The sequence below is a fragment of the Enhydra lutris genome, unplaced genomic scaffold (genome assembly GCF_002288905.1).
Source record: "Enhydra lutris kenyoni isolate GAN:26980312 unplaced genomic scaffold, ASM228890v2 scaffoldscaffold41, whole genome shotgun sequence".
In the NCBI taxonomy this organism is placed as follows: Eukaryota; Metazoa; Chordata; class Mammalia; order Carnivora; family Mustelidae; genus Enhydra; species Enhydra lutris.
The window spans coordinates 1,088,191-1,113,778 of record NW_019154125.1 but is presented as its reverse complement, the minus strand read 5'-3'; the positions used below and the strand labels follow the sequence as shown (position 1 = coordinate 1,113,778).

Below are 25,588 nucleotides of genomic sequence, written 5' to 3'. Positions count from 1 at the left end.
AAGACTTCCAAAATCAGTGCAGCAGACACGGCAAAATAAAAATGTTAACTACATCCTGGCTGGGAGGGGACTGAAGCCTCCACGCTCAATCAAAGGTTTACAATAATAGGATTCATAAAAAAAAAAAAAAAAAAAAAAAGACAGATGGGATTAGAAAATGTTGCAGTGAAGACTCTGGAATGAGATGAGATCACAGCACCAGCCTGTCTTTTGTGGACCTGCACAATGATCCCCGAGCCAGACTGGATTAGGAAACCTCGCGACTAGGGGTTCGGAGAGAGGCTTCCGGTTCCCGGCACTTTGGGGGAGAGAAGGCTGAGACGATGCATCAGATTTACAGCTGCAGTGATGAAAATATAGAAGTTTTCACCACCGTGATCCCTTCCAAGGGTGAGTAAAATCGCCCTTGACGGTTTCCTTAACGCGGCACCTTCTGCCGGAGGTTAAGGACAATCACGTGCTGTTTTACTATGGCTTATCCTCAGGTCTCTCCGAGGGGTTCACGGGTTCGCTGTTGTGATGGTATTTGTTATTGTTGTTGTTTCTGAAAAGGACGTACATGGATAAACATCAGTCATTGAGAAACAATCCCTCAAAGGGGGTGGGGAGGAATGAAGGCAGTTAAAATGCTCCCCATTCCACTTAATTCAGTACTGGTAACCCAATATGCCAAATGAAAGTGACAGCAAGCCATTGTTTTGGGAAACAGAGATGAAAACAACATTCCCAGAGCAGCTAGAGAGATTCTTTCTTCTTCTCCAATGAGCAAGTGGGCTCTGAAATGAGAACCAGCTGGCTCAAAAGTATGATTTCTAACCAAGTCAATAAATGTGAGGAAATAGACTCCCGGCAGGGGCCTGAAGTCTAATAAAGTGGTCAAATAACGTCCGGCCCCGGGGCTGGCCTCTAAAGAAGATCCGAGGGCCCCCTCCCAAACTTCACCTGGAACTAGCGCTGCCACAACGTGTGACTCTGTCAGCTCCTGTGCTGGGGTGAATGGTGTCAAGTCCCAGGGAGGCCTTTGTGTGCGAGCTCAGCAGCCAGCAGGTGTCTGGTTACTGGACAGTTCCCTCACACCCCCTCTAAAGCTCAGCCCTCTCTTCTGCTCCCTCTGTTCTCTCCCCACGGCCCCTGCCTTGCTGGGAGAGGCTGGGACTCTGGCTTAGCCCTGGTCTCATTGTCAGACTTGAATGAAGGGGGCTGGATGTTTGCTGGTGTTGTGCCCCCTGCTCAAACAATCCCTTTCTTCTTTCCGTGTCAGCCACTGACAGGGTCACTGCTAGGGGGAGGGGGAGGGGAAGAGAGATACTCAGCCTGGTCACAAAGAGACAGCCAGCAGAACATAAATAAAGCTTTTGACATGTATTGCCACATAGAGAGAGGAAAAACAAGAGCGAGGAGTCTGCCCAAGTGCAGGAGTTGGAACTCTGTCTGGAGATTCTGAAAAGTACCTGTAAAGTCAAAGCTAACCCTCGGACCCAGCAGGTCCATTTCTGGATACTCTGACTCATGGATGTTCACAGTGGCACTGATTCTAGGAGAGCAAAATTAAAAACAGCTTCAATGTCCTTGAGGAGGGGAGTGGGTAAAATGTGGTGTCATTATACTATGGAATATTCCACAGTTGTCAACAGGAATGAACTAGATCTATGTGTATGGACACAGATCTCAAAAGCATAATGTTGAGTGGAGGGAAAAAAAGGCTGGCTGCAAATTTTATATGTATGATAACAATTACTATATCTGGCAGTACAAAACAACTTATGGATACATATTCAGAGACAGAGAGTATGAAAACATAGGCTGGAAAGATGCAGACTAAATTAGTGATCTTGGTAGCCCTGGGGAGAGACAGCAGTAGAGTTAGGGGAGAGTAGGAAGGGAACCTCAACTTGCCCAATTTTGTATTTCTTTACATGAGACAAAAACAAATTGGAAGCAAATATGAAAATGTTAAAACATGTCTATTTCCTGTCATATTTTTCCATTTAACATTTTTTAAAGAAAAAAATCAAAGCCAAATAGCCCTTTTTAATTAAAAAGTTATTCAACAATTCAGGAGCAACGTCACACTTCACCTGACTAAAAGCATTTGAAACAGGGCCTTTGACTCCATATGCTTAGCACAGTGGTCAAGGAACTGCGGGTCACTTCTGCACTGTGTGACCTTGGGCAAGCTACTTCATCTCTTTGGGCCCGAGTTTGCACTTTTATAAAAGGGAGAGCTAGAATTTACCTCCCAGGGTTATTACGGTGGGGGGCGGGATGGGGATTAAAATATAGATAAAACCTATAAAGCATTTAGTATGAAATAAATCCCTTACAAAATGATTTCTATTTTTATTCCATATTTAGAACAAGGACTATGTCCAGTCAAAGATAAATATTTAATCCTGTATTCCATTTTCATTCATGGCCATCTCCTGGTCATAAACCAAGTACTCATTGGTATTCATGGACATTTCACTGCTCAGGAAGTCGTTCTCTAGGAAAGGAGTATTTGCAGTCTTACCTTAGACCATGAATGGAAGAAATTCACTTCTTCCTACTTCCTTTTTTGCCTCATCTTGCTTTCTCCAAAGCTATAGAGCAGAGGGCTTCAGTGAGAGAAGGGCAGTGCTAGCCCTTCTTAAGTCACCGCTTATAAGAGAGATTGGTAACTCTTCCGCACATCCCCACATTCCTTACCTACAGAAATAGAAGGTGGCTTAATTTTATCTAACTATCTTAATAGTTCTCCCGGGGATGCCCTTTTCCCAATGCTACCATTTAGGGTGACCAAAATGGCCAAGACATTTTCTGAGCACAGGTTCAGCAGTGTGGGCAGTGTAGCCAATGGTTAAGAGGTTAAGAGGCAGTGTGGACAATGGTTAAGTTCCTGTGAACTGTGGGACCCCTAACTTCAGTATCCCCACCAATAAAATAGAGATAATGCAGAGTACCTGGTTCACAGAGTTGTTACAAGCAGTAAATGAGATAAGGCAAATAAACCATCACCTGGTAAGGCTCAATGTGAGCTATTACTACCCTTCTCTTGTATTATATCTTTCTTTCCAACACAAACATACATACACATATTGGGTTCAAGTTAATATTTCTATGTATTTTTTTAGCTGAGCCATCTTAATGTCCCACAAAACTATGGCAGCAGCAAGTGTTAGAGCGTTTCTTAAAGGCATGGGACATAAATATCAAGTCTATAACAGGACAAGTGTGGATTTTTTACTTTCTGGAGAAAAAGAGAGCCCTTTAAGGGAAAATTTCATAGACAAAATTCACAGTAAACACGAAAGATAAAACTGCGGTTTTACCAAGAAGTTATACCAGAAGTTATTTCCTGAGACACACTAGAGGGGGTTTAATTCTAGGGTGAATGTCACCACAGCGTTCAAAATAATTCTCTTGAGGAGAAACAGCAATGGGGAGAGGTTGTGGAGACGAATCGGAGAATAGCAGGAGGAAATGGAGAAAACTCCGGAAAGAGAAATCCTAATGGAATGTTATAGGATCTAAAAGTTATCAGCTACTCTTTCCACCTGCCTTCAGCTTGCAGAGATGGAGGACAGTCATAATAACCACCACTGATTCCTGGGAAATTACTCCTTGTCAGGCACTGGTCCAGGGGCTTTATAAAAATTAGTTCATTTCATCCTTGCCACAGCTCTCGGAGGTGGGTGCTGTTTATTCCCGCTGTCTTACAGATGAGGAGAGGAAGGTGTGGAGAGGATGGGTAATTTGCCCAAGTCACATAAGTGGCAAGTGGTCTAGTTCTGGTCCACACTCAAGTGAAAGGAGTTGGGAACCTTGGCTATTAACTAGCACACTGTATGCCAGGTTTCATGGCTATAGGTGCTCTGAAGAAAATACCACGACCCAGCCCTCATCTGGTCACTTATCTGATATGTGACAAGGAGTAGTCTCAGTTCTAGGCAGTGACATGGTGGGATTGCAGTTCTAAGTAAATCATTCCAGCAGCAGGATGGAAGAGAGATGCCAGAGTATCTCCATTTTCAACAAAACACGTGCCTTCTTCCAACCAACTAACATTTTTTTAATGCTTAACTGATTTTTTTAACCTTTCTACTGTAGCAAAACATACATGATATAAAATTTACCCTTTAAGCATTTTTAAGTGCATAGCTCTGTGGCATGAGGTCCATTCACATTGTTGTGCAGATATCACCACTATCCATTTCCAGAACTTTCATCATCCCTAACCAAATCTCTATGCCTGTTAAATAACAACTCCCCATTCCCTTCTTCCCCTAACCCCTTTGTAACCTACTTTCTGTCTCTGAGTTTAATATTCTAGGTATCTCATATAAAGGACCCATACAATATTTGTCCTTTTGTGTCCAGCTTATTTCACTTAGCTTAATGTTTTCAATGTTCATCCATGTTACCACATGTATCAGAATTTAATTTCTTTTTAAGGGTGAATGATATTCCATTGTATGCATATAGCACATTCTGTTTACCCACTCATCTTTTAGTTGGACATTTGGGTTGTCTCCACCTTTTAGCTGTTGTGCATAATGCTGCTATGAACTTTGGTGCACTCAGCCAAGCAACATCTAAAATTGTAATTACACCCTGATTATTCTCCCCACCTCCCCTCCTCTGCACCCTTCCCCACTCCAGGGGCAAACCCACTCTGAGGCTACATCAGCCTCAACCTGTGTTCTCTAAAACCTTTCCTATCTCTCTCTTTGCAGTGTCCAGTCCAGCCAGAAGAAGAGTCAAAAGCTCTCAACACCTCTTGACCAAGAATGTAAGGACAACTTCAATTTTGATCGCTTTTATTGGTTTCCATTACAAAAGCAGCATCTAACTTCTTCACTTCCTCTCCCCTGCTCTCAATAGTGAGGAAGTTTTTCTCTGTGACATGTGGCTGCTGCTCAATTTCCTGTCTTCCATTTCACCAAAATAATTGACAAATGTCTACCAGACAGCAAAAAGCCCTGAATCGGACTCCCCTATTCTGACATTTTCCCTAGACGCATAGAGTAAATCTCATTCTCTAAAAAAATTGTTCTTATTTAAACAGAGTCCACGATGAGTATAGCATTCCTGACTTAGGTGTTCTCCTGTTGCTGGCATTTGTGATGTTCTATTTTTTCACTATTATAAATAGCATTGCAATTAATTTGAACAAAATACTATTCTTTTGAATTAATTCCATGGTAAATTAACAAGTAAGGTTAAGAATAGTTTCATCTATCCATTGATCCATTCATCCATCCAATAGTTTCATTCCTACTACATAAGAGACACTATGCTAGATGTGGAGAATAGTGATTTTTTTAAAAATGGTTTCTGCTTTTACAGCTTTGTCACATATTACCAGGAATTCTAAACAGTTGCCAGGCTTCCAGCAATGTTTTTCCATTTACCTCCAGCCTCACTGACTTTCATTTTTCTACATTATCTTTTGCTACTCTAATAAGCACTTGCATTACCTTAAAATTAGTTTACATGTCATTGGAGCCAAAGGATGCTGTGAATTTCTCGTTTTACTTACAGATTTCTTTATACAAAAGCTGTCAATCCATCTTTGTACTTTCTCTGGAAAGGTTTACTGCTGATTGTTTCCTCTTGGTTATGCTGGAGTTTCTATTTCTATCACAATTTTTCAAGGAACACCATTTTGATTTTCTAAGTATGTCAATTTTTGAAGGCCCATTCTCCATTAAAATGAATTTTTTTTTTCAGTGTCCTGGGAGTGAGATGGAGTTTTAGTCATTTTCATTTTTTTTTTTAAGATTTTGTTTATTTATTTGAAGACAGAGATCACAAGTAGGCAAGAGAGGCAGGTGGAGAGAGAGAGGAGGAAGCAGGCTCCCTGCTAAGCAGAGAGCCCGATGCAGGGCTTGATCCCAGGACCCTGGGAACATGAGCGGAGCCGAAGGTAGAGGCTTTAACCCACTGAGCCACCCAGGCGCCCCTAGTCATTGTTATTTTTACAAACATTACTTTTTTAAATTCCCAAAGTAGTGTGTGCCTATTATAGAATTTCAAATACTATGAACATAAAAAATATAATAACAGAAAATTCTAAGAAGCTGTGGGACATAACAGGCAGGTATGTAGACTTAGAGTCCAACTGCCTAGACATAAATTCCAGTTCTATCCATTTCTAGCTAGGTAACCTTGAACAAGTTGCCCACCATACTGGGATTCAACTTCTTTAGTATTCAAATGGGAATAATAGGAGCACATATCTCAAGAACCACTGGAGAACAAATGATTTAATACATGTAAAGTGCTTAGTCCAGAGCCTGACACACACCCAGTATTCAATGAATGTTGGTGCTTTTTAAGTGAAAATTTCCCATATACCAACATATCATTATTATGTTCCATTGCTCGATAACATACCATTTTGCAATTTGCTTTTTTCACTAATCTATAAATCTTGAATCTTTTTACATGTCAGTTAATTCTTATAGATCTACCCCATTCTTTATAAAGGCTGCATATCATGCTATTATATGAATGTACTATAATTTTCTTCCCAAATCACATCTGAAGTTTTCTAGAATATTTAACCAAATTCTACTAAACAATGCCACAAGCAATATCCTTGAACATATTTTTCATGCTCTTATGCAAATGTTTTTGAGGATGAAGTCACAGATATGAAAATGCTTGGTCATGAAATCAACACATTGTAGTCCTTAATGTTATATGTCAATTATATCGTAATTAAAAAAAGAAAATGCTCAAATGCTCAAAGGATATGAACATTGAAAAAAATTTATAGCCATTGTCAAATTCTTAGCAACTGTGTTTTAAAGTACCTTTACCAAAACACCTAAGTCAATACTGTATGTCATCAATGTTGTTAGTCTTTGACAATCTGATAGGTGAAGGTATCTCGTTTTAATTTGCATTTATTTAATTATTAATATCATTCTTCATCTTTTCAGGGATTTTGATTTTTTTTCTCTATATGTTCCTAATTCATGTCTTTTGCACATTTTTCTGTTGTCGTATGTATTTTTTAATGACTTTGGGGAATATTTTATATTAAGGAAGACAAGGGGAGTGTCTGGGTGGTGCAGTTAGTTAAACATCCGACTCTTGATTTCAGCTCAGGGCTTGATCTAAGGATCATGAGTTTAGCCGCTGCCTTGGGCTCTGTGCTAGGCATGAAGTCTACTTAAAAACATACCAAAAAAAAAAAAAAAAAGGAGGAAAGAAAAGGACTTTGAATGGATGGAAAATTTCTTTGTGGTAGGGCAAGAGATTCTTACCTTTCTCCTCATCCCTGAAAACTCAAGCCCACAATCTAAAAGAAATATGCTCCTGATTTTCAAGGAGTGGGTGTTACCAAAAATAGAAAGGGAGGGGCACCTGGGTGACTCAGTCCCTTCAGCAGGCAACTCTTGATTTCGGTTCAGATCATTATCTTGGGTTTGTGGGACTGAGGCCCGCCTCAGGCTCTGTGCTCAGTGGGGAGGCTGCTTGAGGAGTCTCATTCTCTCCCTCTCCCTTTTGTCCCTCCCTCCATTCACACTTGGGCTCTAAAATAAATAAATAAATCTTTTAAAAAGTGTAAAGGGAAGGGGTTGTTTGTAGGTCATTTTCAGTTTAAGGGAAGTTTCACAAAAGACTTTTTGGTCAAGGGGCTTGAGTTTGGCATTACTCTGGATTTGAAGGAACCACAAGTCATTCATGACTCTGGAAAGATCCCTTGGGAATTGGGAATATTTAGTTCCCCACCACGTTCTTTCCTTGAATTTCTAACCTTAAACAATGTTACTGTCTGAATCACTCCTAATACCTGTATCTGCTGGCTTTGTAAGGACAGAGCAGTGTTTACAAAAGCTTTTAAAATGGAAACTAAATCACCACACTTACTAATAATTAATAGGTTCTAGGGAGGAAATCCTCAGGAGGTTTCAAACCTTAATAAAGAAGACAACTCTCAGTGGAGACAGCTTTCTGGAAAGCCACTTGACTTCAGCCAGCCCTGCAGAACCAAGCTCTCAGGTTTCCTGGGAGTGGAAATTTTTGAGAAAGACAGTTATGTTTATGGTTTATGACTTTCCCTCTCCAAAATAGTTTTACTCAGAGAAAAAAAAATGACTCAAGTATATGAATACATATTAAAATTTGCTTTTGATTTAAAAAAAAATTAGAAGCTGGATCTTGTCTTCAACTATGCAGTCTTCCTCCAGGTGAGACAACTTAATAATGCCCTGTGGTTTTTGAGCTCACCTCTAAATTTCTCATTTCCCCTAACATCCTGACTCATCCTTTGTTTGCAAACCTCAATGTCAGCTGTACAGAACATTCAAATTAGAAAAGACAAGAAAGGTCTTAGTCTACCTAAGATGAAGGAAGTGAGTCCTAAAGAAAGAACTATCTCTGATTATTTGTTTCCTCATCCGACTGGCTCTTGGCTGCCTTTGAGCTCCCAAGGAAAACATTCACATTTTGTAACTGCTTAAATCTACCAAGGTTTTGAATTTTCTTTGTCCTGAAATTCTTATTTGTGTCTGTTGTCCTTGGGCTACCATGTGGAGTCAGGTTCCCTCCTTTACAAAGATCTCCTCTCTCTAAACCATCTTAGTGCCCCAGCATCACTAAGATAGAGAGTCAGGACCCCCCAGGGGCCACTGATTCCCCACCCTCGTCACAATGAGCAGTGGTACCACTACCAGGAAAGATGGAAAAATTAGATTGTAAATGTCACATTCTCCCCAGAGCTCAACCTTATCAGAGAGAACTTGGCCTGCAAATTTACTGATTTTTCAAAATGTCCTGAGTGATTGATTGCACTTGAAATTTCTTATCTGGATGTAGGCACTTCTCTGGGTCTTATAAAGAGCGCTCACCCAGAAGTCATAAAACCACAACTCTCATCCTGGCTCTGCCCCTTATAACTCTGTGACCCTGAAGACACATGATCTCTCTTGGACTCAGTTTCTCTATGTGCAAAATTAGGGAGTTGGGCTAGAACATTGCTATGGATCCCATCAGCCCTAAATCATGATGATTCTCCATCACCTAGGTCTCACCTGTCTTTCCAGCCCCCTACCAGCCCCCTAGGCTGGTGAACAAACAGAAGTGAGACTTGAAGATGTCAGTGGGTGGAATCCTGAGGCTTGAGTGTTAGCCCATGACTTCTGTTCTTCTAATCTCTGACCCAAGACCAGCAGGGGAACATCAGTGTATTACTCTAGTACATCCCCCCCTACTTTCAGAAGGCAGTTTGCTGACTAGGAAAGGAAAGGCAAATCCAACACTAAACCTGCCTCTACCTTCCTTCTCCCCATTCCCCAGTCTTACCCCTGTACCGGGAGTGCGGGGAGAGGGGGGACACTAAAGAGCCTGCTCTCAGACCAGTTTGTTCTAAGACCAGCAGTAGCCACCCCAAACCATGTCCTAGAGACCAGAAAATAACCCAGGTTTTCAGGAGGCCACAGCCATCTATGCAGCTGCCCATTTCCTGGTGAGAGCCAAATGTGCTCCCCCGGAGCCCTCTCAGAGCCTCTGTTACTGTGGGAAATGAGAACCAAGTACAAGACCAGCTAAGAAAGGGCACTCTTCTGAACTGGGCACCTCTCCTCTTTCCTTTCATGTTATTGGCATCCGTTATTGGCATCCTTTGGGGCCTGGAGAAGACACCCAGAAGAGGCACCTGGCCCTAAGTCATGACTTGGAAAGTAACCAACCTCATCCCTGTCCCCTGGGAGCTCCTACCTCCAGCAGAGGGTTGAACAGCTAACCTCTGGGCTCCCTCCCTCCCCGTTCTCTTCTGCCGCACCATAGTGCAGAGAAGCGATTGCTTGCAGAGGTGGAGTTTCTTGTTCCTGAAAGGGAACATTTGCTTCCCTTTCAGAGGAGGAAATGCTGGGTTTCCCTCATGGACTCCACAGGCTTTCTTTACCTGCTTTGCTTTCTCCTTGTACAAAGTAGGTCTGAAAACATACCAGTCTCACTCCTTCTTACTAAGAAGAATCCTGACAGAGTGAAAATAAAATCAGAAACATCTGTGACAGCTGTGTCAGTAATGAGGCTCAGGAGTCTCTTATTCAACCTGGAGGGTCACATTCCAGGGGAGAGCCCTTAGGCCAAATATTACACGTCCAAGGGAACGTACATGGCTCTGAACCACATTGATATAGGAAATTCCAGTATTCTGGGCAACACCATGGCAGAGCAAGGGGCCAAGGGGAAGGGAGGTAGGTAAAGAGGAGAGCAGAGGAGACTGGACAGTCAATACTGGACCACCCACTGAGCTGGTACAGGGTGGGCCCAGGGCTGCCCCCAGCCTAACGGAACCACCATCTTCTAAACATACCACAGCTTATAAATGGATCAAATCAACCCATTGTACACCTTACCAAATCATTTGCCAGTGGACATATGATATAGCTGGGAGGAAAAAGGAACATATTTTAAATTATTGGGAAGGGACCACCTCCTGCAGTGCCCAGAGAAGAAAAGGTACTAATCCTCCATGTTTCTGAGTGATCAGCTTTCCCCAAAGCCACAGGATGAATGGTTCTGGGCCCTAAAATGGGCTTGAGAGGAGTTAATTTCCTAACCCAGATAAGGCCAAATTAGGTATATATTAGTTTTCTGAGCAAAGGACTCTTTGTGGTAAACTGAAGGGAAGAGTGACAGCTTCTAGTTTTCTCTTCAGGAGACATGAACTGCTCTCTGATTCTGTAGATAAATATGTGGCTTGAAGATAGAGAGCACGCTCTATTACCAAAACCTCTACAGATGATAGGCATTTACTTCGCCCCAATAGAGCAAGGACATGCAAGAATATCTCCTTTCCACGGAACCACTAATTGTCAAGGCTGGGGCGTGACCACAAATGGAGTTACCTTCTTCATCACGGACAATCTGAGAGGCGAAAAAAACAACTTTGTTTTCACTTTCACTTAATGACTGTTCAACATCTTTTCATGTTTGTGGTGTTACGTTTACCAGTTGTGTTTCTATTGTCAATGGCCAGCTTCTGGTTTTTGCTCCCTTTTTCTCTTGTTTTCTTCTTCTTTATTGATTTTTAGGTGTTCTGTGTACATAGGGATCATTCCCCTTCATGTGTAACAAATGTTATATTGAGCCACGTTCAATTCTTGTGTGTTTTGTTTTCAACATGTATCTTGGATCTGTCTGGTATTTATTTTGGTGTAACACATGTGAACACAGATCCATTTCCCCCAGTGACCTGCCATTTATTGTAACAGTATTAAAGATCCAATTTTTCTCCGCTAAATCGAAATATCACCCTATTATAACTTTTAAAAATTTAGTTTTATTTGCTTCAGCATCCTCCAAAAGCAACACCACTGTTCTATGTGGACAAGTGAGGGGGATCTGTCCAAGGCTCGGAGGGGTCCACCTAACTTGCAGATGTGCCCAGTGCCCAGGACCTGGTACGGAACGTGCCTTCACAGGGCATCTGATGAAGGAGCAAACGAATGAGTCAGTGTAGATCCCAGAGCAGCTGCTGTGCACTATTGAACATTCTAACCAGATTTAAAGGAGTGAAGAAATTCAGAATGGATGACCCCAATGTCCTGGATATGTATAAAAATATGCAGGATAGGAGCCAAAACCCACTAAAATACCCTTCATCACTCCCAGTATTAAGATAAAATACGGCTTTATTTGTCTCAAGTTTTTTACATTTAAATTATTTCAACGATTTGAGTATGTTTATTATAACTTTTAAGGCCCATTTCATTGGGTCCTGACAAAAGGGGTATTTCCTCTTACTCTACTTCCCCAGATAACTATTCAGCAGGTGGTCATTACTGAAAACACCTTAGGTCTTAGCATTCTGATTGGTTTTGGGGAATTTCCACTTAGGAAACCATGTGTAGTGGAAATTCATCTCCCAGCTCCACCTCACCCAGGCGTTCTGCAAGGTGAAGGAAGTGTAAGCATGTGGAACTGTGCCAGCAGCTTTCTTCTTTTTAAAACCTGGGACTTGGTTGGGCCCCAAGTCCTGTCCCTAGCTCTTCCCTCTGCTAGAGCATTCAAAAAACTGTCCTCTGTTTGAACAAGGGTGTCTGCTTCTTACAAAGACTGTTATGACCCTGATTTCCAAAACTGTCATCATTCCAAACAGCCTGTTCTGTTGCCAAACCATGTAAGGCCCCAGGGTGGGTGACAGGTCTGGCCCAAAGACCCAGCCAGGCTCCTGACTCTGTGAAGGGGGTGCTGGTGAGGAACCCCGGGGACCCTCATCTTCCTGCACCATGGCACCATTCGGCCTGCTGAAATTCAGTAAAAGCGGTTGACTGTCGGAGGCCAATTAACCCAAGTTGTCTCACTGCTGCTAGCATTCTCTGGCGTCAGGAAAACTCCAGCAATGCCCTATCGGCCCGAGGTGCATCTAAAGATCCGAGGAGAGGAACAAGCTGACTGTCCTTCCTCCTCCCGGCAGGTGGTGATCGAGTCGGACCTCTACACGCCACGGCCCCTGGAGCTGCTGCCGCACCGCAGCGACCGCCGCGACGGCGAGGGCCGTAGGTCGGGCCGGCTCCACAGCGCGCGGCCGCAGGGACCCCACCTTGCCAAGGCCCCGGCCAGACCCGGTACGTGCGCCCTGGTTCAAGTCCCTGGAACCTCCCTTTGGGACTCAGTGACGCGCTTAGACCAGACGCCGCAAGGCAGGAGACCTGGCTTGTCTTTTCCAACAACCTCACGCTCCTCCCCGGCGTCCTCTATCGCGCCGGGGGAGCGCAGGTGCTATGGCGGGGGCCGTCCGCTTCCCGCCCTCCTCCCTCGCCTCCTCCCTCGCCTCCTCCCTCGCCTCCTCCCTCGCCTCCTCCCATTCTCGGTGCGGGCCGCCCCTGCGCTGAGTGCACCTGCTCTCGGGCCCCACCTACAGAGCAACACAGAACACCCGCCTGAAAAATACCTTGGGCGGGCAGAGATGCTTTCCACTTGCCATCTTGCTCCCCAGGAAGCCCTGCTGGGTTCCAGAGATGAAAATCATTATGTTCTGGGGGAACGAAAGCTAGTGTAGGCATGACTCATGGACAAACAGAAGCTTACCTTATTTATTTTACAGGCCGTGTTTGTAATTATATAGGCTCTTTATAAACTGCCAGCTTAAGATCTCACCACTGTAAATGTGAATGACTTAAGGCTATTTGAACAATATCTAAAAAGAATTTAGGGACAAATTTGCTTTGAAAACTGGAAACATTATAGACTTAACTTCAGCACTATTTTTTGAAAATGGCCCCTACCCCAAGTAGTTCAACAGGAATCTGCGCCTAGCCCTCTGGAGTCTGTGATGGTATTTTGCCTTTAATTGCTGCTTTAGGTTATTTCTGTTATGTCCACAGCCTAAAGTCATTCATATTTTAACTCCTAAAATGCACAACAGAAAGTTTGGGATGTCCCTCTCAAGGCATTTGGGTGTCAACAACTTTGTATGTTGTAAGAACCGAAATTATACTTCATCGAGTATATCTCTTCAATCTTCTATCTTCTCACCTTCTTCGTAGATGCTCGACTGGATCTCTAAGGTTTCCTTGATCAGTAACACCCTGATCCTGTTTTTATGATCCGATGTATAATAATGCATAAATCAAGCTATAATCTCTAGCTAAGTGATTACATATACACATATGTAGAGTGAAAGCATTAGGAAAACCACAATCTGCCTTGCAAATTAAGAGGAGATAAATTTTTCTCTGTGTCTATATATAGGTGGGTGGGTGGGTACATATGTGTGTAGAAAGGGAAAAAGAGAATATCTTTGCTACAAAAAGATAAACTGGATTTACAGCCATGTTTCTCAAATTTCAATGTGCAAAAGAATCACCTGGGAATCTTGTTTTCATGCAGATTCTAACTCGGTAGGACTGAGTAGGGCCCCAGATTTTATGTTTCTAAAAAACTTCTGGATGATGTTGATGGTGTTGGTCTGAGGATAATATATTGATTAACAAGGATTTAGGGACCAGTCAAATGGGTAGTTCTCACAGTGGGGGTCCCCAGAGCAGCAGAATCACCTGGGAACTTGCTGGAAATGTAAATTTGGGGTCCCACCTGAGACCTATTGAATCAAATTCTAGGGTGGGGCCCAGCAACCTCTGATTTAACAACCCCGGGTGATTCTAATGCACACCGAAGGGAGAGGACCCCTGGTCTGCAGCACCCCATGCTCATTTATAGAAAAGGAAACTGAAACCATAGAGGCTGTTTGATCCAAAGTCACACTGCTTATTAGCAACAAAAACTGAAATTAAATCTTAGTTCTTCTAATTTGCTAGTCAATGCCTCCATCCCCCACCCCCAGAAAAGAAGGTCTTCCCAACCATCTAGCTTTAGGGGTCGCTTTCCTTCCTAAGTAGCTTGTGGAAGCTTGACTGTCCAAGTCAGACTTTTATTCTCTAAGAGAACAGTAAGTAATGAAATGGAGAGAATCTGCCCAACATGTGACAGTCAGCTCATGCAGGGAATGTGCTAGTCAGGTTAAAAAAAAAAAAAAAAAAAAAAAGATTGAGCTGGGCATTGATTCAATTTCTTCAGCTCCCCCAATCTGATAGATTCCAGAGGGGGTTGGGGAAAGACAGAGGGTTTCTGAGTCAAAGCCAGACCCAGTGCTTTCCACGGGAAAGGCTGAGGCACTGAGTCTTCCATCCTCCCATCAGAAGGATGTGTGTCTCCAGAGATCTCAGATCTGGGGGCTTGCTTCTTTTCTGAGCTGTAGGAGAAGGCTCCTGGATGATGTAGCTTTCACATGTGGGAGAAAGATTCTCTGAGGAATCTTGGAAATTGCAGGGACTCTGAAGGCAGAGACCCAGCTAAGAAACTCTCTCACCATGAGGCCCTGAGCATGTGAGCCTCAAATGCCTGGAATGGGGACAACCACCTCCTAGGCCCTGGAGAATCCGCCACCTATGGAATGTCTCCACCAAGATGTCCTCGGGCACCTCAGAACCAACTTGTTCAAATGGAATGAATCCCTTCCTTTCTCAGCAGGGTTATTTTCCTTAACACCCCCTTGTCCTCCCTACCCCTACTCCACCCACCACGTCACATACTAAACACTGACAATGTCAACTCCTGTATATGTCTCATCTCTCCCTCTTGGTACCTACCTCAGGCTACCCGGGCTCAGACCCAATTCATCTCTGGTGTGTAGCCTCCAAGCCTGGCCCTCAGCCAGTAGTCCTTCTTTCCTTTACAAGGTTACCAGAGGAGTCTGTCTAAAGCAGAAATCTGCCTCTGCCATCCTTCTGCTCCAGTGTCCTTCCTACCCCCACTGCCCTCCAGACCATGTTCAAGCCCCCCAGAATCTGTTCTCTGCTGGCCTCTCCAGGGCCACCTCCTGTGACACACTCCTGTCCCCACCCATCCATATACACAGAAACCCTGAGCTGCAGTGCAATTCTGGGACTGCGCCATTATATTCTATTTCCGGGAACTTCCCGGACCCTCTTCTTTCTGCAGATTGTCCTCCCTGTCTCTACCTGGCAAATACCTCCCATAATGGGTTAGGGTGTCCCTCAGTCACGTTTCTCCAGCCCTGCAAGTCCCCCAAAGCAGTTTGCCATTCCCTAGATCATCCTTACCTGGCTTCCTCTGTTATGTATCTCCGAGGCCTCGATTTCCTCATCTGGAAAGTGAGGACTATTATGATACCTACCTAACAAAGTTATTGTAAGGGTTAAATGAGATAATGTCTATGTGTTTTATACTCAGCACAGTGCCTGACACAGTAAATACTCAAAACTCTGAGCTGCTATTATTACTTATACACTATAAGTTATGATTCAATCTTGGTAGTCTTTAACTTCATTTTATTAGCATTGAAATGTTTTCTTCCTTGGGTTGGGGAGTGTTTTATCTCTATTTTTATAGTGTGATAGGATGGGGCTTGTTCTGGAATGTCTGCGCAAGGAGAGGACTAGATAGAAAGCCAACTTTCCCCTACCTATTGCCAGCTCCCTCAGCACAACACCTGGATTTTCAGAAGCTAAAGACTTCAGGGTAGAGATTACTCAGAAGTAGGCCGGGCTTCAGGAATAAAGGCATAGCAAGAAGGTTCTCACGTAAGTCCTGTGTAGCCAATGTCTCAGGACTCTGATAATCTCCAACACTCGCACATCATGAAGCTGGGCCTCCCACCGTAGGCAGGCTTCTCTGCTCATTTCCAGAGAGGACTGCACAGATTTAGCAAGCTAAATCGATCCAGGCAGTAAAGACTAAACTCCTGATAACCTCTTGTGATGTGGCACCTTAGGAAGGAAGGACAAGCTAAGGGCACATTCTCTGAGCACCTACTGCCTGCAGACATACTACTTAATGCTTCCACACACATGATCTTCTTAGACCTTAGTTCTACCCTCCCCACCCAGCCCACACCCGGAAGAGTGCCAGGGATGCAGGTGACCCACTCGACAGTTGTCCCGTTGCCTGACCCTCCTGCCCAATCTTGCTGCTTGGCACAAAGGCCTTTAGAAATTCCCAGCTTGTGACTGATTAGCTAATGAGATCATTGACGCAGAAGCGGGGGGGAAGTGGAACACAGAGTACCACTGAGTAATGCCTCCTCTGTTCAACCTTGCAGTGGGGAGTTCGGAACCCAAATCATCCAATCTGTGTGGGAATCGAGCATATGGAAAGTCTTTGGTAAGTAAAATAAGCCTGGTTAGTTCTCCATGTTGTGCTTTAAACTCCTCACCCTGTCCTTTGTTGCAGCCCTGAAGATTATTAGAAAAGCCTACCTGCAGGTTTTCGGCTCCCAATGTCAGTCAGCTCACAGCACAACACTGGATGGTGTTCTCTTTCTTGCCAGAAATCTAGCCCTCAGGCAAACAGAAAAAGGTATTGCCTAGGGGACATCTCAAACACAGGGAGAAAGAAGTGGTTTCTGTGGTAGGCCCATGCCAGGTGGACACGCCCAACTAATTCCCAGGGGCAGCTAAGAGGGTCAAGAGCTGCCTGTCAAGGGTCTTAAATGTTGTGAAAACATGAAACACCAGGCATCTGCACCCAGGACACCTCTGGAGGATGTCTGTTCCCAGTCGGGGATCTCTGGAGGCAGACTCTGAGAAGCAGGGTAGGGGGTATGAGATTTGTATTAGGGATCAGTACCTGTGACAGGAGGAGGGAGTTCGGATTGCTAGGAGGCTGAACTGCCATGCACACTGGATACCTCCTGGCATAAGTTCTGGGGCCATTGCTACCCCTCCCCCTTGTCCCGAGTTGGGCCCAAATGGCCAAGCCTTTGTTTCCTCCTCGCTCCATTATGGTACATGAGCTGCCCCCGTGGTGGCAGCTTGTCCTTCTTTGAAGACAGATCAGGGGGTGCACATCCAGATCTAGCTCAGGGTCCCTCTGGGGAAAAAAATCTCCTGCATCTTCTTCTGGGCATGAATGTGGGTACCCTTTAGGATTGCACAGTAGGGGTGGAATCATGGCTAGAGGTGAGGTCAGTTCAGGCACCCTGGGCTCTGTGAGCAGCAGCTCCCCAGATGGGTGGATCGTGCCAGGTGAGGACTAGAAAAGATCCTGGAGATTGTGTGGGCCAGACCACTCATCCTTCTGGAACAAACTGGACAGTGAGCCCTCTGCTCCCTGTCTGAGCAGAAAATCTAATCCAAATACCTCATTTAGGTCATCCCTGTACTAGGAGAACCACAGAAAGAGGAGAGGTGGGCCAATCTGTTTTATCAGGAGCCCTCTGCCCCAACCTAGTCCTCAAGAGAAACTGAGGATGGCTGGGCCATTGCCACAGATTTCCAGGCTGTGACAGCTAAAAGAGCTGCCCTTAGCTGTGGTCAGAAGAAGACCAAAGTTAAGGGGAAGAGGGTGGCTCACATCCTTGGATTACCTGCTCCAAGCCTCTGGGCTGGGCTCACATAGTAGCCTTGGCAGAGAACTGCTTCTGGGAGACCAGAAGGAGTTGCGATGGGACAGGATGGTCATGGGGACCATGACAAAAGAAAGGCAGCAGGACTGACTCTTTCCCCTGAGCCTGAGACAGTGAAGCAGGGGTCCTGCAGCTGATCAGAGGCCCCTTATCCCAGGGTGGAAGAATGAGTCAGAGCTCATACAGCTAATTCTGACTCAGTGCTGCAACGCACTGGTGGAGGACTGAGGACAGTGGAGAAGGAGAGGCCGTGTATGTTCCTGGGGCTGGGCTGTTGGCACGATGGGGAGGGAGAGCTCCCGAGAGGCCACAAGGTGGCACAGTAACTCTGCCCACAACATGTGGCCAGCTAGGGAGAAAAGGGGACAGTTAATCATGATGTCCTCTACCTGGAATTTCCCAGCAATTCCAAGAATGTGGTGACCCTAAGCCTTCAGTGGGGTTGGGGTGAAGGAACAAAGCATAGCATATGCCTGTTGACTAAGCCAATTCTGGATTTAACCCTCGTTAGGTCATCATGCTTCTTGAGCACTCACCATCTCCTTTAGGAAGGCTGCAGAGCACCACCAAAGGGATTAAGTGCCAGACCCTGACACACATCATAGCACTTTTCTGAGAACTGGGAGCCTATGAAACAAGAAGAGAACCATAGAAAGAACTGGGGAAATGCCGAAATATGTCACATAGGTACTCAGTACTGTGGGGACATGGGGCATGAGGACCGAGAGAAATCAACTCAGGCCACCAGCCTGAGGAAAGACCTCCAGGAAGAAGTGGCCCTGAAGGGCAGGCAGAATCGAGGCTCTGTCCAGAGGATGAAGGAAAAGCCTAAGGAAGATGCAGAGCTGCGCATGTGCATGAGGAAAAGCTTTGTTGAGCATGGGAATGAGCGTGAGCAGGAGGGGAGGCAGGACCAGCCATACTGGGATGGGAGCTGTCATAGTACCCACGGGGGATTAACAGAGGTAGAGCTGCATAGATGAGGGAGAGCTGGGTTCTGAGGAGCCTGTGCTTCCAGAGTTAGCCTCAGTCTGGCCTGCAGTGGGGAGGCACTTCAAATCCAGCAGGGCTGGAGTCAGTGGTGGGGCTGGTCCAAAGCAAGGAGTTCCCGGGTGACTGGATTGGAAGGCTGCGTGTGGCAGAGGAGATGGGGGAGGATGGCACTACCTAAGGCAGTCTTTCAAAGCATGAATCTGCAGGATTTGACAACAAAGTAGACACAGGTAATGGGGGTGGGGGCGGGGGACAGAGTTTTCAGGTAAAACTGAGTTGTGCTCTCTCTCTCCCTCAAGTTCTCTGGGTCAGTGGTTCTCAATGTGGGGTCCTGGGTCTGGCAGCACCCAGGAACTTGTTAGAAATGCAGATTTTCAGGCCCATATCAGACCTATTGGATCAGAAACTGGGGTAGGCCACGCATGGTGGTGACCAGCCCCTCAGGGGAGTCTCGATGCCAGTGAAAGCATGAAGATTATTGCCCTGGGTGGTGGATGGACAGATCCATCCCCCTTTCAACTTGCTCAGGTCAATGCCAGAGTTGGGATTATGGCCACATCCTCACCTTCCCTTCCCCTTCTGCACCACGCAGATTCCTCCGGTGGCCCGGATCTCAGTGAAAGCCCCCAGCGTGCTCGAGGCGGCGGCCACAGCCTCGGAGAAGGGAGCTGTTCTGACGCGGGGGTAAGTGCCAGGGCTCCCCACCCACTCCTGGTCCTGTCACACAAGAATAACAGGTGCCCCAGCTTACAGACACTCAAGATGCTAACACAAAACCCATGCCAGCTTTAAATTACCTTTTTTTTTTTTTTTTTAAAGATTTTTATTTATTTGACAGACAGAGATCACAAATAGGCAGAGAGGCAGGCAGAGAGAGAGGAAGGGAAGCAGGCTCCCTACTGAGCAGAGAGCCCGATGCGGGGCTCGATCCCAGGACCCTGGGATCATGACCTGAGCCGAAGGCAGCGGCTTTAACCCACTGAGCCACCCAGGCGCCCCTAAATTACCTTTTAATGAGGGCAATAATCCTGGGTCTCTGTGGCGCCTCATCAACTGTTTCCCTAGGATTAAGCTGAAGTGTTTTTGATGGTTTCCACTTCATTAACACCACTCTTTAGACTTGGAGAAGTGTCATTTGGGAGAGTTTTTGGTTAATTAGATAAATGTAATCACAGGTCGCATTCTGAGCCTCCCTGTAGGCACAGTGGTGTCAGAAATGTCTCATGAATTAGGTGAAGGGCCCCGGCCCAAAGGTAAAGAAATATGTAAGATACCAAAGTTTCAAACCAAATGTATTAACCCCCATGTTATTGTTAACTCTGATCCAGAACCAGCAGCGAGAGTAGCAGGAGAGTAGATAGTCCCCTCCCCACCCCAGCAATTCTCTCACTGCCTTCAAGGTTGCACTAAGAAAATGGCAAGCAGGGGTCTGAAACTCAAATCAACATGTACATTGATGCCCCGCCACAATCGTCCATACCACACAAAGTAGAAAAGAGGCTTAGGGGGTAATGAAGGGTGTGGGCTCTTGACTCCCAGCTTCTTGCTTGCCCAGGGCCACCACTAACCCACTATGACTTTAGGCAAGTTATCGTAACCTCCATGCCCTCACTTATTTCAAAACAAAAACAAAAAAATGGGGATGATCGTAACACCCCTCTTGAGGGATTATTGTGAGAACAGAATGGGATGATATGTGAAGAACTTAGCACAAACTCTGACTGTTTTATTTTTCAAGAAACCTACAATCTAGCAGTTGGAAAGACACATTCTTGGGAGCATGTGAGATGTGTACACTGGAGGGACCATGGGCTAAAATATCAACCCAAGTGTGTACACCTTGGAAGCTTGGGAGTCCAAGGAGGAAGCAACCAATATGAAGCTCTTCTAGATAAAAGAAAATCATCTAGAAAGAATTATAAAAACCAAGTCACTCAATGTACTGGGACCTAACTGGAGAAAAATCAGAAAGGCACATGAATTGTTTGAAGGTCTAGTTCAAATGGTCCTGAGCAGCAGCAGCTGTTGCTGGAAGTTGGAGTAAGCCCACAACAACCTGCTAAGCTAAAAAGACCAACCTTTCTGCTCCATATAGCTGTGTCCAGAAGGTTCTCCATGGTTCCTTTCTCTCTGAGCTCAGATGTCCTCATTTCCATGTGTTCCTGGAGGCTGGCTTCTGAAAAGGAAGGCCATTTCTTTCATCTGTGAGGAGAAAGATAAATATTCATGAAGGTCTACAAGGAGCCCAATGCTTTATTAGCTCATTCTCCTCCTCACAAGTCCTGTGAGTTTGATGATATTATCCCCCTTTTGTACATGAGGAAACTGAGGCTGGCTGAGATTAAGTCACTTGCCTGAGCCCAGTCAGTGAGCAGCCACATGTACCCCTAGGACTCAAACTTTTTCAACAGCTTAAGGCTTTGGGAAGCTTGCCCTTTCCATCAAGATTGTTGGTCTATAAGTGGGATGGGTGGGAAAGGAGAACTTGGGACATGAGCAGAACTTGAGATCCATGAACCACTGTGCCCAGAGCCACCTCCTTCCCTCACCCCATGTGAGGATCCTCCAAAAGAAGTCACCTGTACATGTGTCCCAACAGTGACCCTCTATCCTGGTCACAGGATGTATGAGCAGAAGAGAAGTAAGAGTTGTGTCTACTCCTTGAGGGCAAACATTAAAAGTCTGACTCTGTGAAATAACTGTCCTCCCTCCCCCCTGGCTTTTCTTTAGATCCAGACATCTCAAGAAGATGACTGAAGAGTATCCGACCCTGCCCCAGGGAGCAGAAGCCTCCCTACCGCTGACAGGAAGTGCTTCCTGCGGGGTCCCTAGCCTCCTCCGGAAAATGTGGACAAGGCACAAGAAGAAGTCTGAATATGTGGGTGCTACCAACAGTGCCTTTGAGGCTGACTAAAGGTGACTCTCCCCAGGGGCCATGCATTGGTCAAAGTTCACTGCATATGGGGGAGAAAACTTCAGATTAGAACTGAGCCACATTCACCTCTGCTAGTAGCTGGTCCAAACACATCACCATTTCTTATTAACCAATAGCCCTGGCTTAGGGTACAGGCAAGGGACTCCCCTGGAAGGCAAAAGAAAAGTGTGCCTTCTTAGAACCAATAAAGCCATTGGTCTGAAAGTGGCTTTGGGAGATAGATATAAACTCTGTCCTTATCTTAAAGCAAAATCACACCACAATCAAACTTTCCCAACCCATTTTAAAGACCTCCAGGGAAGGAAGCAGGCAATTCCTCAGTCTTCCTTGTGAGTTGTTCTAATGTATGTGATTTCTGTTAAAAATATAAGAGCTTGATGTTTGAGGCCCTTGTAAACACAGTGGTTCCTACTATTCCTCTTATCACATTTATTTCATCTTGACAAGGTATAATTTCTAAAGACAAAGCACTATATATTTACTTATAGTTCTAATATTCATTTCACAGTATTCTCAAGATCAGTATTGATCATTTGGCATGATTGCATGAATTCTCTATTCTTTTACGTGCAGCTTTTCTATAGAGAAACATGATTAAAAATTAAATGTTGAATGCTAATGTTCTCTGAAGTGGCATAGGCTAGTGAAATTAATAATACCTTGCATTGGCAAAATGATTTTAACTTTTGAAAGTGCTTTCCCGTCCATTATCCTTGCTAAGGAAAGCACAATTGTACCCAGTCTACAGATGGCGAAGCCAAGGCCTTACGAGAGACAGTGGAACAGGATACTAGGTCCTCAGGTCTGCCAGACTCCTTGCTTTGCTCACTCTAGCAACTGATTTGAGGAAGGTTTGGAGGGGTAGGAATAGGACTCTGGGAGCAATGTTTGAAAGGAAAAATTTGATAAGGTTGGAAAAAGTAAGTGATTTAAATGAAATACATTATTAAGTATTGGGTTGACCTTGAAGAAATTGCCTTCTCTGTAGGTCAGAAACAACCGATCAGTTTCATATGGTTCAACTTAGTATATAATACAATATTGTGCTTTCCTTCTTTTAATGGAAATGTCATCATCAATCCCATAGTTAACATCAATAGACTTACAATGATCATACAATACAACAGCTCTCATCTATTAAATGCCTACCATGCGTCAGACATGACACTGAGCACTTTACATACATTCTCCCTCACAACTCTGAGTGAGATGTCCTTATTTATCCATTCCAATGATGACAGTTTAAAGCCATTAAATGATTAGTCTCAAGGCGCCTGGCCCACATGGGTGTCAGGATTCAGTGCCTGGTGTTTGTATCTATTCCTTCACACAGAATAGTTCCAAACACAGAGAAAGACCGAGGTTAGTAAATAATTTTCATCTCAAATGCTAACCACACATGACTGGCAGAGGCCGCCAGGAGCACCGTGTGGCGGCAGAGTCTGAGACGCAGGCGTGCAGTGGTCAGTTAGGAATGCCGGCCTGTGCAGGCCATCAGCTCATGGGTCCTGCATAGCTGTCATCCGTAGCCTCAACTCTGCCCCCAGAAGGCTGTGTTCTAATTCAGAAGCTTAAATTAATCTAACCTGTTTAGCAAAATCAGACACTCCATGGTGACACGGAGTCGGAGACTCAGCCAGAAATCACCACGTCTTAGTACAATAAGGAATTTGGCCACGTTACCAGTCTCAACCATTACTCATAGGCTACCACTCTGGCCATGTGTCACCTTTTGCTAAGTTACCTGCTTCCGCATCTCCAGGTGAACCGTAAGGAGGCATGGAGGGTTAAGAGGACTGGGTTTTCGCTTTCATCTTGCTAGGATCCCTACCCTTCAGCCATTGTTTTAGATGGTCAGCACCCAATCCTCATGTTGGAACATGATTTGGAGATCCAGGCTTCGAGTACTCTTCCAATGAGGGCCTAGTCTCAATGGACTAATAGTCTTGCACAGTACCGATAACGGGGCCTGGAGCACAGTTACAAAGCAAACAGGTGATTTATGCTGGACCTATCAATCAGAGTATCCTAAAACTATTTATTTCAACTTATTTAGTCAATAGCTGATGTCCTCCATTTATATGGGGCAGCAGGAGATTTCTGTAGGATGGAACTGAGTTATTTATTTTTAATTTAAATATTTCATGATGAAGTGTTTGCCTTGCATAGAATGTTTTAACTGACCAATTCAAATAAAAATAAAGTATGCTTTGTTTGTGACATCAATAAACCACCATAAGAGTATGAGGCTCCTTCATTGAATGAGAGAAGTCTTTCACCAAGGGAAAGAATTACGAATCTGGACCTCACTGTTCCTTCACCTAAATGAAAAGGATTGTGAGAAAGAATCCAGAATGTTCTTTCCATCCTAAGGCAATGTCTGGTTTTGATATTATGGGCCCTGCCCAACAGTCAACACCAGGGCCATTTCTGACAGGGCTTGGCCTGGCATGACCTGTCCCCTCTGGGCTCACCCTCCTCCCCAATGCCCACCCCCCAGTCCTCACCACAAATCCCAGGGGGCCCACTGGGCATCCCAGCCTGCTGGCCTCTCTCCCCTGAGGCCAGGGCAGACAGAGCCTTTTTCCTCCATGCCCACCTCCTGTTCAGCCTCCCTGGAGCCTGCCCCTGTGACTCACATTACAGCCACTTGCAAAAGGGCGCCAAGGCTAGCTCAGACTGCTGTCCAGGATGACGGAGCCTGGAGTCTTCTCGCGCCAGAGGCACCAGGGTTTCCAGGACATTTAGGGTAATAAAATTGCCTCTGTTAGGACCAGGTCCAGTCAAATAGTTCAGTTCTTACTTGTGTGCTCTCTGGCTGTCTCCCCACCCCTCCCAATCCTTGTGTTGCCTTCAGAGCAGGCAGATGGGCAGTGGGTAGGCAGAGCCACGGCAGCCAGAGCCCAATTTTAAAAGGAATCATGTGATGTGTTGTCTCTGACTCTAAATTGGCAGAGACCTAGGGACCAGCAAGGAAAAACACAAGAAGATGAATCTCCTGAGGAGACTCTAATCCTCAGGAATTGCAGTTAGTGTTTAATATAAGAAATGTCAGCCTCTGTTGAGAGGTTTGTGGTGAACACCTTGCCAACATGCCCAGGAAGAAAGATTTCATTTTGCAGATAGGCCGCATGCCTAGAAAAAAGTTTTCTATTTGGGGCGTTTCTTGGGTCACTCTGGACTTGGGGCAAGATTTGCACATATGAATATCCTTTGCTGGGAGGCAGCATAGAGTTTGGGAAAAGGCATGTGCTGTCAAAGAGAGTGGCTGCAGGAGAAACCTGACATGGGACTTGCTCATTGATGGGGCAGCTGGGCCTGGTTCTTAGCCCCTAGTTAGGGTCTCTGGGAAAACCCAGTAGAGAGATTCATACCACTTCACATCATAAGCTTTTCCCACAAGGCTGCCACTCCTGGAGACTTCATACATCCCAAGTGCTGGGCAAGCCCATTGGAGCACAGGTTACCATGATGTTAAACTCCCCTCTCAGGGGGCAAGCAGCGAGGCCTTTGCCTGACAGCCTAAAAAGGGTCTGTGCTTTTCCAGGAAGAACAGGAGGGACCTGAATCCCACCCAGGCCCAGATAGCAGGGGAGGGGTGAGGGAAGTACCTGGAATTCTGGGCAAGTGCTGATTAACATTTCAGACTCCATCCACAGAAGAGCTAATTGAGTTTCCTGCTCTTTGACCACCTGGGCCCCAGCCTTCTTCAGGGAGAGGTCCTACCTCAACAAGAACCAGCTCATCGCTCACATCACCATCCACAGAGCTCAGGAGTTTACCCAGCCAGG

The 25,588-nt window shown here is 45.2% G+C and overlaps 1 protein-coding gene across 1 annotated transcript; it reads left to right on the top strand.

Annotated features, from left to right (window-relative positions):
* Positions 1-323: 323 nt before the first annotated feature.
* On the top strand, positions 324-22,962 carry LOC111155466 (chromosome unknown C8orf46 homolog). Its single transcript, XM_022515630.1, has 6 exons — positions 324-390; positions 4,716-4,771; positions 12,419-12,569; positions 16,565-16,626; positions 19,455-19,546; positions 21,593-22,962. The coding sequence occupies exons 1-6, from the start codon at positions 324-326 to the stop codon at positions 21,774-21,776; spliced, it is 612 nt and encodes a 203-aa protein (XP_022371338.1). The 3' UTR covers positions 21,777-22,962.
* Positions 22,963-25,588: the final 2,626 nt, after the last annotated feature.

Bases quoted from the DNA above. Each gene is read 5' to 3' on its own strand.
- LOC111155466 (XM_022515630.1), top strand. From the start codon at position 324: ATGCATCAGATTTACAGCTGCAGTGATGAAAATATAGAAGTTTTCACC. The intron at 391-4,715 runs GTGAGTAAAATC...CTCTCTTTGCAG, and splicing joins CACCGTGATCCCTTCCAAGG to TGTCCAGTCCAGCCAGAAGA. The intron at 16,627-19,454 runs GTAAGTAAAATA...TGCACCACGCAG, and splicing joins GAGCATATGGAAAGTCTTTG to ATTCCTCCGGTGGCCCGGAT.